Genomic DNA, 16,408 nt, shown 5'->3' on the forward strand with positions numbered 1-16,408 from the left:
TTCATGCAAATCGAAATTGCATTCCAGTTTTGACGGCTGATCGTAAAAGCTAAACCGACACGTGCCTAGTGACCGCCATTCTCGACTCACCACGTGTCCCACTCCACCGCCTTGACCTGCCCCACCACGCCACGTTACGGATCACTGCGTCTTATCTCTCACTTACGTCCCCACATCGAGCTTACTATTTAAACATGACATGTTTTTCTAGAGGACTCATCTCCTGAATCAATATATTCAATCTTCTCTTTTATAATACCAATAAAAAAAAAACTTTGAGAGACTCTTCAATATTTCGTGTTTTGTTTTGAAGCTAAATAAAGTTAGAATGGAAATGTTACAGAGAAAATCGTCGATAGAGACAGAGCCCATGACGTTGCACTTCGATCAAATAGAACGAGCTCGAGAGGAAGCAATGTATGTGATCAAAACCAAGTCATTTGAGGAAGCTATGGATATTTTCACAAAGGTATTCATTATTTACTTTATTATCTTTTCAGGTTGTTTCTTCTTCTTTGTATAACTAATCAATGGTGTTTAAAAAAAAAAAAGCAGGAGACGCAAGAGAGCTTAAGGGCCCAGGAGAACAGAGGAAGATGTTCAGACATGAAGGGTGATGATGATGAAGATGAACGATTAATCTTTCTTAGTCCTCATGGTTGGGACATTGCTTCAGCTCCTTTCTAATTTTGAAACTCTTTTGTTCTCTGTTTTTTGTTTTTTGTTTTTGTAACTTCTTTATGTAAATATCTGAATACCTATAGGGTTTTTTGTTTTTGTTTTTGTATCTCTTTTATGTAAACATCTGAATACTTTAAAGGATAGATGTTAACTAAACAGTATACTTTACAATCTTCGTCTATTATACAAGGAAGGAAATTCATTATGACATAATCACTTGTTTTTGAAATTGAAAAACGAAGATCCTGTGGCAGATTTGTTGCTAAAAGGATTTTCATAGGAGATTAGTTACCATTTACAATGATATTTTTTAACCACAAGTAATCAAGCACGTTTTGTAAAGCTGTTACTGTCTTTTCTTGTTGTGAATCTTGTGATGGAAATTCTAGAATGTGAGAAGTTTGAAGTCAAAAGCAATATTTATTGATTAAGAACTATATACGAAGAACATGTATAAATTTAACTTGATAAAGTAATATGCAAGGACAAGATGGTATGGTCCCAAATCTCTATACGGATTTAAATAGTGTTGAGACTAGGACTTGAGAGAACGAGAGCTGAGACCACGAAGCCATAAAGTTGGTTGGTTAAGTGAAAATCAATATAGAAAAATCCTGACCGCGTTGGTTTTAGTTCTCGTTCCTCTATGCATGGATAAATCTTAATCGAAACAAAAAAATGTAAAAAAAAAAAAAAAAAAAAAACAAAAGAATGTAAACCAAATTTTAAAATTCTTTGATTCTTTCAACTAATTGAGTAATTTCTGAAGAAAGCAAAATAGAAATAAAAACTAAACCGTATCATGGTATTGTCCGTATCGAACCAAACCGAATGCTATTCAATCGGTTTTAATATTTCATAGATAAAAAAAAATTTCCGAAAATTGTAAAATCGGGATTGGACAAGCTAGAGTCTATGCGGTTTCTGTGTTGATGTATAATCTTAGTGTACTTATTCGACCAATCGACCTCTTTGATGGGGTCGAGAGGAAGAAGGAAGCTGCAACTTCAAGAGCGAATTCGTGAATATCATTAAGAGCTATGAATTGCCACTGTTTATTTCCAGCTTCTCCTCCTCGCCTCTTCCCTCTTCGCTCTATATCGAGTGTTTCTCCTTCTGGCAATGGCAGAATCGCAGTCTCCGATGATGTCGCCGTCGAGTGTCGGAATCTCTGTTTCTCTGCCATTACAAGACCGGGGATCTCTGTCCCTATTCTCCGGGATTGTTCCTTTCGGATTCCTTCTGGACAATTATGGATGCTTCTTGGTCCCAATGGCTGTGGGAAATCTACACTTTTGAAGGTCTTTCTTCTCTCTCTCTTCCTTGGAAACCGCATTCGCAGAACAAAGACAGTTTAACTTCTCATTTCAAGTTTTTGTTATAGCTTTTGTTTAAATGTAGCTTTCGTTATCCTTAAATTAAGCCACTTTATGATTGCTATGGCCACTATGGGTCAATTCCTGTGGGTTTTAGCTCTTATCATCCATCGCACAGTCTAAAGAAGTAGCTGATCTTGGGATACATAGCATAAATTAGGGAAAAGTCAAATCTTTGAATGCTGTTTGTATGTGTAGGTTAGACTGATTAGAAAGAAATGCCACTTAAACTGCTTGGAACTCTGCAGATTTTAGCCGGTGTAGTGACTCCAACCAGCGGCACTGTCTTTGTGGAAAAGCCGAAAAATTTTGTATTTCAGAATCCCGATCATCAGGTTATGTTTCTTGCTCTTTCATTGTTGAAGGATTGTGCTTTTTTTTTTAATCTTATTGTGAAGTTTCCTTACTGAGTTGTGTCGTTTTTTAAAATGTTTGAGCCGCCTTGCTGTTAAACCTCTTTGTTAGTTTCTTCATTTCCTTATGCCTATATCATGTAGTCTATAGACAGCCTTAATCCAAATCTTTATTTTTGTTTGAAAAGAAAGCAGTGTTCTTGTTTCGTTAATTACAACATGAGAAATCATCTTATGATCCTAAGCAATCTGTTTTTTCTGCCACTGCTGAGACAAACCAGTCAGTGACAGTTGCGCTTTCAAGTAAATCATAATGTGAAACCTTCTTATTCATCGCAGGTAGTGATGCCTACTGTAGAAGCTGATGTAGCATTTGGTCTTGGCAAGTATCCTGACATGAGTCAAGAAGAAGTTAAGTCTAGGGTGATGACAGCCTTGGATGCAGTTGGTATGCGTGATTATATGCAGGTCGGCTTATGTAAATTGAATTTACCAAAGATTGTTTATGGTCCCTAGTTCACCATTAACTAAAGATTTAGGTTCTGTTATTGTTTCCAGAGACCGATTCAAACTCTCAGTGGTGGTCAGAAACAAAGAGTCGCCATTGCTGGTGCTTTAGCCGAAGCTTGCAAAGTTCTATTGTTGGATGAGCTCACAACCTTCCTAGACGAATCTGACCAGGTAAGGTTTGAGAATCCTAACAAAATGCTAATGGAACACACGAGACAATCTCTAATGATTTTCCAACATCAGCATATGAGTGTGTTGAGCTACTTTGATATTGTTGTATGGTAGACATTGGAACAAAAGTAATCTGCACATTTGATAAAGTATCATCTAAAATATTGTTTTCTTTTGCAGTTGGGTGTGATCAAGGCTGTGAAAGATCTGATAAGTGCAAAGAAAGGAGGAGATGTGACGGCTTTATGGGTGACACATCGGTTAGAGGAGCTCGAGTATGCAGATGGAGCTGTGTATATGGAGAACGGGAGAGTGGTCAGGCATGGTGATGCAGCCACCATCCTGGATTTCATTAAGCTCAAACAAGCTTCTTACATTGATCAGATCGGTTTTTAACTTTCTCTGTTCACGGATTTTGTTTCTTTCTTGATTCGAAAATGTTGTAGTATATATAGAGGCCGTGAAAACTGGAGATTTGATCAGCTTTTGTAGAAAGATTTTGATCATATATAGTTCTCCAGGTGGTATTTTAGTTAATTGGGTTTTGTTCTCCATTGACTCTTGGAGCTAACACAGGACCTCTCTTTTTCCAAAGGGAAAAACAAATAAATTCTTGGTAAAATAAAAATCCAGATTCTAAATATTTACTATTTTATCGATAAAGAAAACATGAAAAAAAAATTAATATAAGAGAAAATTTCTTGAATGTGTGTATCTGTAGAAAGAAATTTATAGAAATTCTTTGCCCCCTAGTTTGACCATGCCATTTACTTCGTCAAAGTGAAATACCGGAAACAATGTCTTTACTTAACGGGGACATCTAACCTAACAAAAAAATTGTATATTTTTGCTCTCGTAATATTGTACCTCAGATTCATATTTAACCTACATAAACAATGGAGGTACCTTGTAGCAGAAACATATTTGTAGTAAAAATTTCAGATCTTTGGCTCATTATTGTGTCCAAAATACAATCCAAGAAAGAAAAAAACCCAAATGAATCCGATAGGACTGAGACAACACCATCTAACATGCTAAGTACTAACCACTAACCAGTCTAGCAGAAATATTAAAATTATGCTTAGTTATTTTAACCTGTAAAGGTCGGTCACTTATATATCATGTTATTCACAGCAACCATGATGGCTACTAAAAGACTTGTGGTTTATTTTTTCTTTAATAAACAGAATGACAACAACTACTTGCATCTTCGAAAATATAAATTCATTTCACCATATCAGTAATCAGAACAATAACAATAAGGTGGAATACAACAAAATAAAATTTCTCTAGGAAAATATTAACAATGATCGTCAATGCAAATTGGTTGTGAACAAATCTAGCTAGTAAGACTGTTTGAAGTTCATTATCATCAAGACCAGTAGCTATTTTGAAAACGATTGCTCTTATACCATAAGATGCATACACATCGCGAACTCGATCTATGAAAGATAAAGTGTTTCATCCTATTTGTATTAAATATTTAATTTGTTCATAAATATTAACATCAAACTATACTCCTATCTCGTTGGAACGCGGGATATAGCGATTCAAAACAATATTTTTTTACAAACATATAGAGAGAACGTAAATAAGTAAGTATAGAGGATCATGCATATGTATGTACTGTATATATCTATGAAGCTTGAACTAGTGGAAATAAATAATTTTTTTTAGAAAGAAATCATTTTTTTAAGAAAGAAATAATTTTGTTTTTAGAAAAAAAAAGTTTTTATTGAGATGAGTATAATAAGGATTTTATATAAAAGGCGGGGGTGTCTTGTAAACAGAAGAAAAGTGACTTATCATCTATAACCCTAGTGAAGAGAAGAGAACCAAGACCAACCCTCTCTTTTTTATTCCTTTTATTTTATTTTCTATCTCTATCTTAATTTTCATCCTCTTCATCATTTCACCTTAGACTAATCTATCTTACTCCTCTTTCTTCAACAATTACTCCGTTTGAAGATATAGGTAGAGATAGAGATAGCATCCATGGAAATGTCTAGAGGAAGCAACAGTTTTGACAATAAGAAAACTAGTTGCCAGAGAGGTCACTGGAGACCTGTCGAAGATGACAACCTCCGGAAACTCGTGAAACAATATGGTCCCAAAAACTGGAATTTCATTGCTCAACATCTCTATGGAAGATCAGGTGATATATTTATATCTTGATCTTTCTCATATATATTTGCATATATAAATCTTTCTCATATTTGTATATACATATATATATATATCTTTGTGTATTAGATCAATATATGTGTTTTATTGATAACTGAGCGATATATGGATTCGTAGGGAAAAGCTGTAGATTGAGATGGTATAATCAACTTGATCCAAACATCACCAAGAAACCTTTCACCGAGGAAGAAGAAGAGAGACTGCTTACAGCTCATCGGATCCAGGGGAACCGTTGGGCCTCTATAGCCCGGATGTTCCCTGGGAGGACCGATAACGCCGTCAAGAACCATTTCCATGTCATCATGGCTAGACGCAAACGTGAAAGCTTCTCTTCCACAGCCACTTCTACGTTCAATCAAAGCAGCTGGCATAATATTTTGAGCCCTAGTTCTAGTCTTACAATGCTTAATAGATCGCAGTTTGGGCTATGGAGGTATCAAAAGGATAAGAGTCGTGGTCTCTGGCCTTACGCTTTTGTTTCAGCACCTAGTAGAGATGCTCAATTTGGATCTTCATCGATCTCGAATGTACGCCAAGAATTTAGCCTTGAGAGGAGAAAGTCGAAAGAGTTGTTGGTTGATCATCACGATGCATTTCACGCAGCTATACCAGATCAAGAGAAGAACTCAGGTGAAGATGGACCATCTATGGGAGATGATAGTGAGAAGAAAAATGTTACTTTCATTGATTTTCTTGGAGTTGGATTAGTTTCTTAGGTTATACTATCACAACTCAGCGATTTTAAGGGTATCTATCATTAGGGTTAGGTATCATTTTCAGCTTTTTGGCTTCCTTAAACTCTCATATGGATCTCCTATCAATTATAACTCTCGTTTTTATCCAATTAACAAGTCTATTTATCATATATGTAGGTATATATATATATGTGTGTGTGTATTACAAGCACTTGATTTAAATTGATACATATGCATATATATATATATATATATATGCCCCGTGTGTTAGTATAATGCATGCATATATGGTTTGCTGTTTGATAGAGATTCCGAAAAATCTATTTATATATATAACATATAATTATAATTTATATGGCGTATTGATAGACAAGGAGATGTAAGTACTCCACTAAATGCATATATAACATAATTGGGTACTAATTACCAAATCGCTAATGTATTTGGAACTTGAAAAGCTTGAAATTGTGGATCTTTGTGGGAGCTTGTAACAGAAAGCATAAGTTATATAATATTTTTAGTGCGTTAGTTACATTAGAATCACTACACACATAATTGCATGGTATTGGAGATCGGATAAATCGTTTTCTCCTTGCTGGCTTTACGGACATGCTTAAAACCAAATTTCTATATATAATTAATTATTTCGCTGCGGTCATCTAGTTTTTCCCGAACGTGAAACAATATAATATAGACGTATAGTACTCTACATAAACATAACATACGTCTATGTAAGTTAAAAGCTGTAATTTTAACCATGATCTGTACCTTGCATGTGAGTAAAAAAATAAAAACATGCAATTTTTTTCTTTCTTTTTTTCTTTCTTTTGTTGAATTCCGGGCGGTGTTAAGATGTTACTCTTATAAAATTTATTAAGTGCATGCTCAGCACACGATTAGAGCTTGTTGCTAGTGTTAATACAATTTGTTCGAGCTTTCCTAGCAAAAAAATTACAATTTGTTCGAACAAGAACTAATTCTTCAGATGGGCTGGGCTTTGAGGAGGACATGGCCTTCTTCGTCAAGATTAACAATCCAGTTCGCAAATCGCAATATACAAAACGACGGCATATGACTGAACTATTTTTCATCCGAAGATAAACTCTCTATACGTTAATGTAGAAAAAGTGAAAAAACTAATTTATTGACCAAGGAGGAACGACGCGCACCTAAATGAAAGAATATTTGTAGTGGGTGAAATACAAACGGCGTGGAAGACAATGACGGTAAAAATGAATATGCATGAATCTTTATTGAACAATTCAAAGTATATCATTTTGTTACAGAAAGGAAAGTATTTATCAAAAGAATAAAAAATTCACAACCAAAGAACAAAAAAATGTGAACCAAGATGACATCCTGCTTTAACGTGACCATGAATCTTCACCCCAAAAAAACAAGCTCAAACTCATGGCCACCTGTGTGTCATCACATGAAAATCTCAAAAACTAATCAAATCACCATTTAAACTTCTCAGAGACTCAAAACTTATCTATCTACACTGAGTTATCGAACCCTTCTTCTGCAACAACTGTGGACATGCCAGTGGCAAAACGTCACTCGCATAACCAGAAACATCCTTGCATTTCCATTTCTCTGACTCCGGTAACCCAAGAAGCGTAACATTCCTCAAACATATGTCTTGAAACAATGCGCCTTCAACACCAAGCAACATCGGGGCCTTTCTTGAATTCAGACTAACCACATTGCTAATATATATACCTTTTACTCTCGGCATAGCTTTAGGATCCCATTTATCGTCCGGGTGATCGTTTGAGCCTCTGCTGAATCTAATGGGAACTTTCACTTTCTCCAATAACACATTTCTAATGGTGATATTAGAAATGTAGCCTCCTCTCCCTTTATCTGTTTTTATGCGTAGCCCCGCCGCGGAATCCCATACGTGAATATCTTCCACGGTTATGTTGAATATCCCACCAGACATCTCACTGCCTACTCCAACTCCTGAACAAGTGCGTGTAGTTCCAGAGATTCTTCGAATAATGATGTTCGAACTCGGACGTGCCATAGCCATTCCATACTGGTCCCATCCGCTTTTCACAGCTACAAGGTCATCGCCGCTTTCGATGTAACAGTCCTCAATGCATACATTGGTGCTTGAGTCTGCAATGTTATTCACAGAGATAAGATAAGGTACTTAACTATATATATACGGGTGATTACAGAGCCAAAGACACGAGATAAGGGTAATACTCTGGCAAGAATAGAGTATTTACCTGGATCTATACCGTCGGTGTTAGGGGCATTCATCGGAGCAAGAATGGTCATATTTGTAATAACAACATTGCTGCAAAACAAAGTCGTAGAGGTCATGGAACGATGGAAACTTGTGACATAGCATAACGATGTAGCAAAGTCGTTGGAAGTAATTAAGAACCTGCAGTAAACAGGATGGATTGTCCAGAAAGGAGAGTTGCGAAGAGTGAGATTGGAGATTAGGATATTATGAGAGTTCTTGATTTCAATAAGATGGCCTCTTGTATGCACCAATGTTCTGTTCCACCATAACTCCCACCACATTTTTCCCTGTCCATCGATTGTACCATTTTCTCCTGTAAATTTTGTGATTATTTTAGAACTAGAAACTAGCTTTTTATTCATCACAGAGAATCAAAGTACAGACACTGAACCATCAGGACAAAACAAACATTAAAGGGTTATCTTTACAGATGTTCTAACCATCAGGCCAAACTGTTTTATAAAACCCAAAAATCCATAGAAGCTCCGGTTAATGATGAACAGGTATTATTTAAAGAACCGTACTGCCGATAAATAAAAGAGCAAAGTACCTGTAATGACAACATTAGTGAGATTGTCTCCATGAATGAGGCTAATGTGTCTACCACCAGGTCTTTCTCTCCCTCTTCCATAAGAAGGCAATGGCTCTATTATCGGCCATTCGTCTGGGTCCTATCAAACCATGATCCCAGACAAAGATATTGATATTTGTAAAACCGTGATCAGTTCATGTAAACAATAAAGCAAAGAAAGTAATAAATAAAAGATCCACATTTGTACAGCTGACTATTTGAGTTTACATGACACATGAAAATGTAATAAAACACTAGCAGACAAACGTAAATCAATATCAAAAACAGAAAACACCCTTGGTATCATGATGGCACATGACAGCAAAACTCAAGAATAGTTTAATATAAATGGAGGAGACTACAGAAGTAATCTGAATAGATCTAATTCGTACATCAACATGCTTCAGACAAAAGTTGTCTAGTCATTTTAACTCTTCTTAAGACTCTTATAAATGTTTTTAAAAATGGTCTCTTTCACTTCTTCCCAGACTCTTTTCTACAGCTACTATTGACATGAAAAACACATTTAACAACTCAATCCGAACTGATTCAGGCAAAACAGTAATTCATGATTAACAACAGATCAAGATTTCCACTTTTGAGACTATCCCACTGAGGAAAAAAAAAACAACTTTTCCTGTTTCAAACACTGGTGGGTCCGTTAGGGACTTTGCACTAGTGACCGTGATTAGCGTAATCTATAGTGTTTACCAACCAAAACTCTACGAACCCCACAGTTCTAAAAGCAAAACACAAACCCAATTCTTGACTCTCACAGAGCAATCATCATCTCACATTAACCAATTTAACCCATATGAAAAAAAGAAGAAGAATTGAATTGGAGTTGTTTTTTAATTGAATTACCTTGGATCCCAAAATCAGAGCGCCGCGTTCGAGAAAGAGCGTGAAATTGCTGGTGAGGTTAAAGCTTCCGGAGAGCCACGTGCCACTCGGGACATTAAGCTGGACCCCACCCTCGGCCGCAAAACCTTGAAGGTGACGTACGGCGCGGCGGAAAGCAGCCGTGTTCGACGTCTTTCCATCGCCGACTCCGCCGAAATCGGTAATCGACATGACGATCCGGCGCGGAGACGGGTCGTGGAGGAAAAACCCGGAGCAGGAAACCGGGTCATGGAGAGGCAGGGACGTAGGGATCCAGAGAGGGAGGAAGGAATTGGAGGAGATTTGGTGAGAGAGAATCGCTAAGACGGTGAAAACAAGGAGAAGGAATGCCCACGAAGGTCTGGTCATGGAACTCAAAACTGTGGGCTTCTCCGATTCCATCGTAATTTTTTGGGAAATTAAATATTGATTCAGAGACTCAAAAGCCCATGATGAAATTCACGAAGAAGAAGAAGAGAGAAAGCTTCAGATAATAACGAGTAGAAGAATACTAAAATGGAACTTTTTGATGGTCGAAGAGAAATTAAGAAGAATGAAAAGTTGGAAATTGCATGTGTGTCCAATGATTACCGGAAGCCGTGGTGATGACAACGAAGATGGAAGAAGAAAGATACCTTACTTCTCTCTCTCTCTCTCTAAATTCGACGACTCTTTACTCTTTTTTTTTTTGGGAAATAGAAAAAAAGAAGAAGAATTTGTAAACAGACAGAAACACAAATGCTTATGTCGTGAAAAGGGCACTATGGATGGTGGTGCATGTGAAGTGCCAAAGGCCAAAGGTGGAAGGAGAAAAGTGCAATATCTTCTCAATATAAATCAATAGTATATATATGTTTTTTTATGTAAATAACACAGATCACGGGTTCGATTTGGCGTTACATCTCATTATCTATGGGCCTTTAAAATAGTCCACTTTAGTGACTGGCTGTTATTTTTTACTTTTCTGTTTCTAAAATAAGTATATACGTCCGTATTGAATTATTTATATTTATTCATTTTTTGTACTTTTTTCTATCTGTTAATATGAATATGATTTATTTAATAAATTTGTAAGGCACAAACAAAAATATATATGTATTCTTTATATCAGTCAAGAAAGATATTTATTTATGTCCAATCATATCTTTGCACATCCTATTTCACTAATGAAATATTATACTAAATAAATGTTGTATAAGAAAATACAATAGCGAGTTCTCTTATCTAACTTTTGTCTTTACATATCATTGTTGATTTTATGGTCAGATATTTCTATTTTTTATTTTATGGTCCGATATTATCTTGCAAACCTGCTACACTATAATGTAATGTTTTTTGTTTATTTCATTTTTGTCAAGAAAAAAAAAAAAAAAAAACTGGACTAGTGTTATCCAGGCCACAGAAAAATAAGAGCCTGTTATAAACTGAGCTGGGCCGATTTTGAAACAGAGGGCTTATTTAAGAATATGATGAGTGTCATGATGCTGAATTAATGATGATGGTAATCACCGTTCACCATCATCATGCTTTTATCATATGGTACTACGAAACATAACCAAACATCATTCCAATTGAAGTCGTGCGCGTTTGACTTTGACCAGCTAAATAGCTTGAAATGCTCCACGTCATCATCTCCTTTGTCGTTTTCTCAATCTACTTTTGCATTAATGTCATTTTTAATTTCACTGTACCAACTCAAGCGAAGCAACAAGTAAAAAAAACTCTCTTTATTAAGCTGAGAAAATTCTTGTCTTCTCTCTTTTCGTTATTATTTTATACTTCTCTTCTAATTATAATAAACATTTTCCATTACTTTTATTCATTCGTCTTCCTCCGATAAACTTCTTTCTCCTCTCTGTTTCCACCCTTTTTATTTTAGTATTTTTCGACGAAATATTATCTATCATCTTCCTCTTTCGTTTTCTCAATCTTTTAAGTCTCCGGTTTCTCTCTTAGAAAAGGAGTCAACGGTCAGCGATCTCGGCGTTTCAATATCTGAAATTATAGCTTTGAGCTTTTTTGGTTTTGATTTCCTCGGTATTCGATTTGGGGGTTTTCTCTTCAAATTAAGTCAACGGGTGAATACGCGTCGAGGGCTTTTCTCTTACTTTGATTTTTCATTTCATCATCTTAGTTGTTTTTGGGGTGTCCTTGTGTGGTAGTTGCTTAATCTAGGATTCGAGATCCTTTAGTTGGTGAGTCAAAATCGTGCTGGATCTTTCTCGAATGATTATTGATGAAGGAGAATTTTAGGGTTCGTTTTTAATCTGGGAACTTGGCAAAAATGGAACGACGATTGATCCCTGGCTTCTTTTGGTTGATTCTGGTTTTCGATTTGGTTCTCAGAACAGCGGGCAACGCCGAAGGTCTGCTTCTTTTCTCATTGTCGTCTATTTTTCATTCTGCTCAATTTATAGTTTGACTCGAAAAGTCCTTTTTAAGAACCAGAGAATTGGCTGCTTCGATTAGTTTAGCTCCTGAGAACTCTTGTATTACTTACTAGTTTTCCATTACTGGATCCTTTGTTCACGCCTAAAGAAGGAACTTGAACTTATTTGTTGCTTGTTTCGCAGCGCTAACCTGAGTTATTGCTCTTAATTTGTTCATCTTACTCTAATTGCAAGACTCTTCTTTTGTCAACCACAGGTGATGCTCTGAGTGCACTGAAAAACAGCTTAGCTGACCCTAACAAGGTGCTTCAAAGTTGGGATGCTACTCTTGTTACTCCCTGTACATGGTTTCATGTTACTTGCAATAGTGACAATAGTGTTACACGTGTGTAAGTTTCTTTCTTTCTCTGGCCAAGATGATTCATTTTTTTTTTCACATCTACTAAGAGTATCCTGGTCTTCATGTTTGCTCAGTGACCTTGGGAATGCCAATCTATCTGGTCAGCTCGTAATGCAACTTGGTCAGCTTCCAAACTTGCAGTACTTGTAAGTCATCTTCTTCATTAAGAGTACATATCTAAGTGATAGTTTATTGGTGCAAACATAGGAGTTTCTTTGCCGATAGAACGGGTCAAAAGTTTATTGGGTAGGTTACTAATGGATATGGTACGGTGCTTGACGAGAACACTTCTGGACATGGGTGGGAAGTTGAACACCGCCGCATAATGTTATGCATATAAAGTAGCGTAATATTAAGTTATGTGATCTGGTAGACATAAAACTTTACACACTGGGTACAATATATCACGGACCTATGATTATATAGTATGTTGAACTTTCAAGTATTTTTGATAATTGATAACTAGCATGTTAGACATGTCATTTTTCCCGGTAAAAAGTAGCATGCTATCTTTCTTCATTAAGGCTACAAAATAGCACTTTATTTTCTGTATATGCCTATAAATAGCATGTTATAGTTTGTTTCTCAGCACTTATGCCAGATCTGGTTATATTGAAGTTATAGCTGACAATACATATTGTTTATAACTCTCTTATCTTATGTAAAACTTAATATTAAAGAAATTGTAATAACAGGGAGCTTTATAGTAATAACATTACTGGGACAATCCCAGAGCAGCTTGGAAATTTGACGGAATTGGTGAGTTTGGATCTTTACTTAAACAACTTAACCGGTCCCATCCCATCAACTCTCGGCCGACTACAGAAACTCCGTTTCTTGTATGCACTCACATTTAACCCTCTTATTTTAATACGTTTTTAATTAGCAGCACAATAACTCATTACTGGTTTATGTGTCCACGTATTCATGGCATGATCTTTTGCTATCGGTGTTTAGGCGTCTTAATAACAATAGCTTATCTGGAGAAATTCCAAGGTCTTTGACTGCTGTCTCGTCACTGCAAGTTCTGTGAGTGTAACTCTGTCTCTCCCAAATTCCTTTGTGTTCTTGTTTCTGATTATCGTTTGGCCAACCTTGTTACTAAGTCAGAAAATGATATCACTTGAAATGCAGGGATCTCTCAAACAATCCTCTCACTGGAGACATTCCTGTTAATGGTTCCTTTTCACTTTTCACACCTATCAGGTTTCACTTCTTGCTCCTAATTTAATTATAAGTGGACATGGTGGACATGTCTGAATGATTAACTAACTTTTGAAAGTTATCTGCAGTTTTGCCAACACAAAATTGACTCCCCTTCCTGCAGCTCCGCCGCCTCCTATCTCTCCTACACCGCCATCACCTGCAGGTTTTTTTTTTGTATATGTCATTGTATTTATAGGTGTTTTTGTTGCTTTTTCCACCTTTTTATAGTTACAGTATCTATTGAATGCAGTATATATATATATATATATTTTTTTTTTGTTTGTTTTTAGTTGTCGGGTATTACAAAAACTTTCACTTTCTTTCTTTCTTTGTCAAAATAGTTCCATTCGCATCCACTGGCACATTTATACATTCGGGTCTTGATTGCTTAATTGGCATTGATAATTTGTATGGGAGGTTATCTTCAAGAATATTACATAACATAGCCAGTATATTTTTAAGTTGTTTTTTGACCAATAAAATAGAGTATGACAATTAGCGCAGAATGCATTTAGCTTCATATTGAATATTTGGGTTTTCTATTTCTTGTTTAACATTTCATAATATCTGATTTCGTGATATATGCGGCCGTGTTTACTTTATAATTTATTAAATTATCTACCTTGGCTGTTATTGGATTGGAACTAGCTTAATTATTTCTCAATAAGATAAATGGCAATCACAAATACATGAGTCATAAGTTATAATCGTAAATAGATTAGATATAGCATTGCGAATTTGTGAAAGCAGAATATAGTTAAAAGTCAATGGCCAGTGATGAATGATTCTAATTAGAATTCTATGTACTTTCAATATGCTTTTTTTTCACTAAAAGATATTCAACTTCTTAAGAATCAAAGCCGATCTGTTTGTCATATGTATTAAGAAAGAAGTTGTTCATACTTGCAGGGAGTAACAGAATTACCGGAGCAATTGCGGGAGGAGTTGCTGCAGGTGCTGCACTTCTATTTGCTGTTCCGGCCATTGCACTTGCTTGGTGGCGAAGGAAAAAACCACAAGATCACTTCTTTGATGTTCCAGGTTAGTGAAACTTGCTTTGCCTGTTTTCTCATAGACACTTCTCTGGCTAAGTTGTAACATTTATTATTGTCTTCTTGCAGCTGAAGAGGACCCAGAGGTTCATTTAGGACAACTCAAGAGGTTTTCATTGCGTGAACTACAAGTTGCTTCCGATAATTTTAGCAACAGGAACATACTGGGTAGAGGTGGTTTTGGTAAAGTTTATAAAGGACGGTTAGCCGATGGTTCTTTAGTGGCAGTTAAAAGACTGAAAGAGGAGCGTACTCAAGGAGGCGAACTGCAGTTTCAGACCGAGGTTGAGATGATCAGCATGGCGGTTCACAGGAACTTGCTTCGGCTTCGTGGATTTTGCATGACTCCAACAGAGAGATTGCTTGTTTATCCCTACATGGCTAATGGAAGTGTTGCCTCCTGTTTAAGAGGTATCTCTCATCTTGTAGTTTATTCCTATGCTTCCTAATTACTGCAATATTTCCTTCCAAATAGTTGCCCCCTTTTTTTCCCAACGTCTGAGCCTTGGTAATATTTCAAGTTTATATCATAGGTAGAGAAAATTGCTGGAGGGTAAATAGACTGAGCTCTGCTAAGTCGACTAACAAGGGAATCTGATTTTCTTTAAGTGTTGATCTGTTAATCTTATACTCTATCTTCTCCGTAGAACGTCCGGAGTCCCAGCAACCACTTGATTGGCCAAAGAGACAGCGTATTGCGTTAGGATCGGCAAGGGGGCTTGCATATTTACATGATCATTGTGACCCAAAGATCATTCATCGAGATGTGAAAGCTGCGAATATATTGTTGGACGAAGAGTTTGAAGCAGTTGTTGGGGATTTTGGACTCGCAAAGCTCATGGACTACAAAGACACACATGTGACAACGGCAGTGCGTGGTACAATTGGTCATATAGCCCCTGAGTACCTTTCTACAGGAAAGTCATCAGAAAAAACCGATGTCTTTGGTTACGGAGTCATGCTTCTTGAGCTCATTACTGGACAAAGGGCTTTTGATCTTGCTCGGCTCGCGAATGACGATGATGTCATGTTACTAGACTGGGTATGTATATATATAAGTGTTTTTCACATGTATAGTCCATGATCTGTGTTGCTTCTATTTGTGTTAATTATGGGTGTTTGTTTGGTACCATTCAACAGGTGAAAGGGTTGTTGAAAGAGAAGAAATTGGAAGCGCTAGTAGATGTTGATCTTCAAGGTAATTACATAGACGAGGAAGTGGAGCAGCTAATCCAAGTAGCTCTGCTCTGCACTCAGAGTTCACCAATGGAAAGACCCAAAATGTCTGAAGTTGTAAGAATGCTTGAAGGAGATGGTTTAGCTGAGAGATGGGAAGAGTGGCAAAAGGAGGAAATGTTCAGACAAGATTTTAACTACCAAAACTATAATCAACCAAACACCAGCTGGCTCATCGGCGATTCCACTTCCCACATCGAAAACGAGTACCCCTCGGGTCCAAGATAATATTCGTAACACGAATGCTTTCTCTGTCTTTTGTATTTTTCCTGTATTTATTGAGGGTTTTAGTTTCTGCTGCTCCGTATTATTGGTTCTTAATTGAATACACGAGGATCAGGTTGGGTTTGTAATTTTTATATGAAAAGCTATATGAATGCTGTTGAAAAACTAAAACCCAAACATGATCAATATGCTTTTGAGTTTTGATATAAAAGCTGA

General features: G+C 36.5%; 5 protein-coding genes across 5 annotated transcripts; 4 read left to right on the plus strand and 1 right to left on the minus strand.

Annotated features, from left to right (window-relative positions):
• The first annotated feature begins 224 nt into the window (after positions 1–224).
• LOC18029388 lies at positions 225–849 on the plus strand. Its single transcript, XM_024149914.1, has 2 exons — positions 225–469; positions 556–849. Exons 1-2 carry the CDS (start codon positions 329–331, stop codon positions 685–687), a joined length of 273 nt encoding a protein of 90 aa, XP_024005682.1. The 5' UTR covers positions 225–328; the 3' UTR covers positions 688–849.
• A 776-nt stretch (positions 850–1,625) lies between these two features.
• Positions 1,626–3,628, plus strand: LOC18029389 (ABC transporter I family member 10). Its single transcript, XM_006412294.2, has 5 exons — positions 1,626–1,982; positions 2,306–2,392; positions 2,750–2,878; positions 2,969–3,091; positions 3,272–3,628. The coding sequence occupies exons 1-5, from the start codon at positions 1,722–1,724 to the stop codon at positions 3,485–3,487; spliced, it is 816 nt and encodes a 271-aa protein (XP_006412357.1). The 5' UTR covers positions 1,626–1,721; the 3' UTR covers positions 3,488–3,628.
• A 1,400-nt stretch (positions 3,629–5,028) lies between these two features.
• On the plus strand, positions 5,029–5,991 carry LOC18029390 (transcription factor MYB54). Its single transcript, XM_006412295.2, has 2 exons — positions 5,029–5,246; positions 5,393–5,991. The coding sequence occupies exons 1-2, from the start codon at positions 5,087–5,089 to the stop codon at positions 5,989–5,991; spliced, it is 759 nt and encodes a 252-aa protein (XP_006412358.1). The 5' UTR covers positions 5,029–5,086.
• A 1,206-nt stretch (positions 5,992–7,197) lies between these two features.
• Positions 7,198–10,461, minus strand: LOC18029391 (probable polygalacturonase). The gene is made up of 5 exons (XM_006412296.2): positions 9,666–10,461; positions 8,781–8,901; positions 8,369–8,543; positions 8,208–8,278; positions 7,198–8,094 (listed from the first exon to the last, which is right to left on the minus strand). The coding sequence occupies exons 1-5, from the start codon at positions 10,083–10,085 to the stop codon at positions 7,463–7,465; spliced, it is 1,419 nt and encodes a 472-aa protein (XP_006412359.1). The 5' UTR covers positions 10,086–10,461; the 3' UTR covers positions 7,198–7,462.
• Positions 10,462–11,514: 1,053 nt separating this feature from the next.
• Positions 11,515–16,398, plus strand: LOC18029392 (BRASSINOSTEROID INSENSITIVE 1-associated receptor kinase 1). The gene is made up of 11 exons (XM_006412297.2): positions 11,515–12,049; positions 12,330–12,462; positions 12,548–12,619; positions 13,169–13,312; positions 13,431–13,502; positions 13,608–13,679; positions 13,766–13,842; positions 14,589–14,720; positions 14,801–15,142; positions 15,379–15,773; positions 15,872–16,398. Exons 1-11 carry the CDS (start codon positions 11,968–11,970, stop codon positions 16,193–16,195), a joined length of 1,845 nt encoding a protein of 614 aa, XP_006412360.1. The 5' UTR covers positions 11,515–11,967; the 3' UTR covers positions 16,196–16,398.
• Positions 16,399–16,408: the final 10 nt, after the last annotated feature.

The sequence above is a fragment of the Eutrema salsugineum genome, unplaced genomic scaffold, assembly GCF_000478725.1.
Source record: "Eutrema salsugineum unplaced genomic scaffold, Eutsalg1_0 scaffold_1, whole genome shotgun sequence".
In the NCBI taxonomy this organism is placed as follows: Eukaryota; Viridiplantae; Streptophyta; class Magnoliopsida; order Brassicales; family Brassicaceae; genus Eutrema; species Eutrema salsugineum.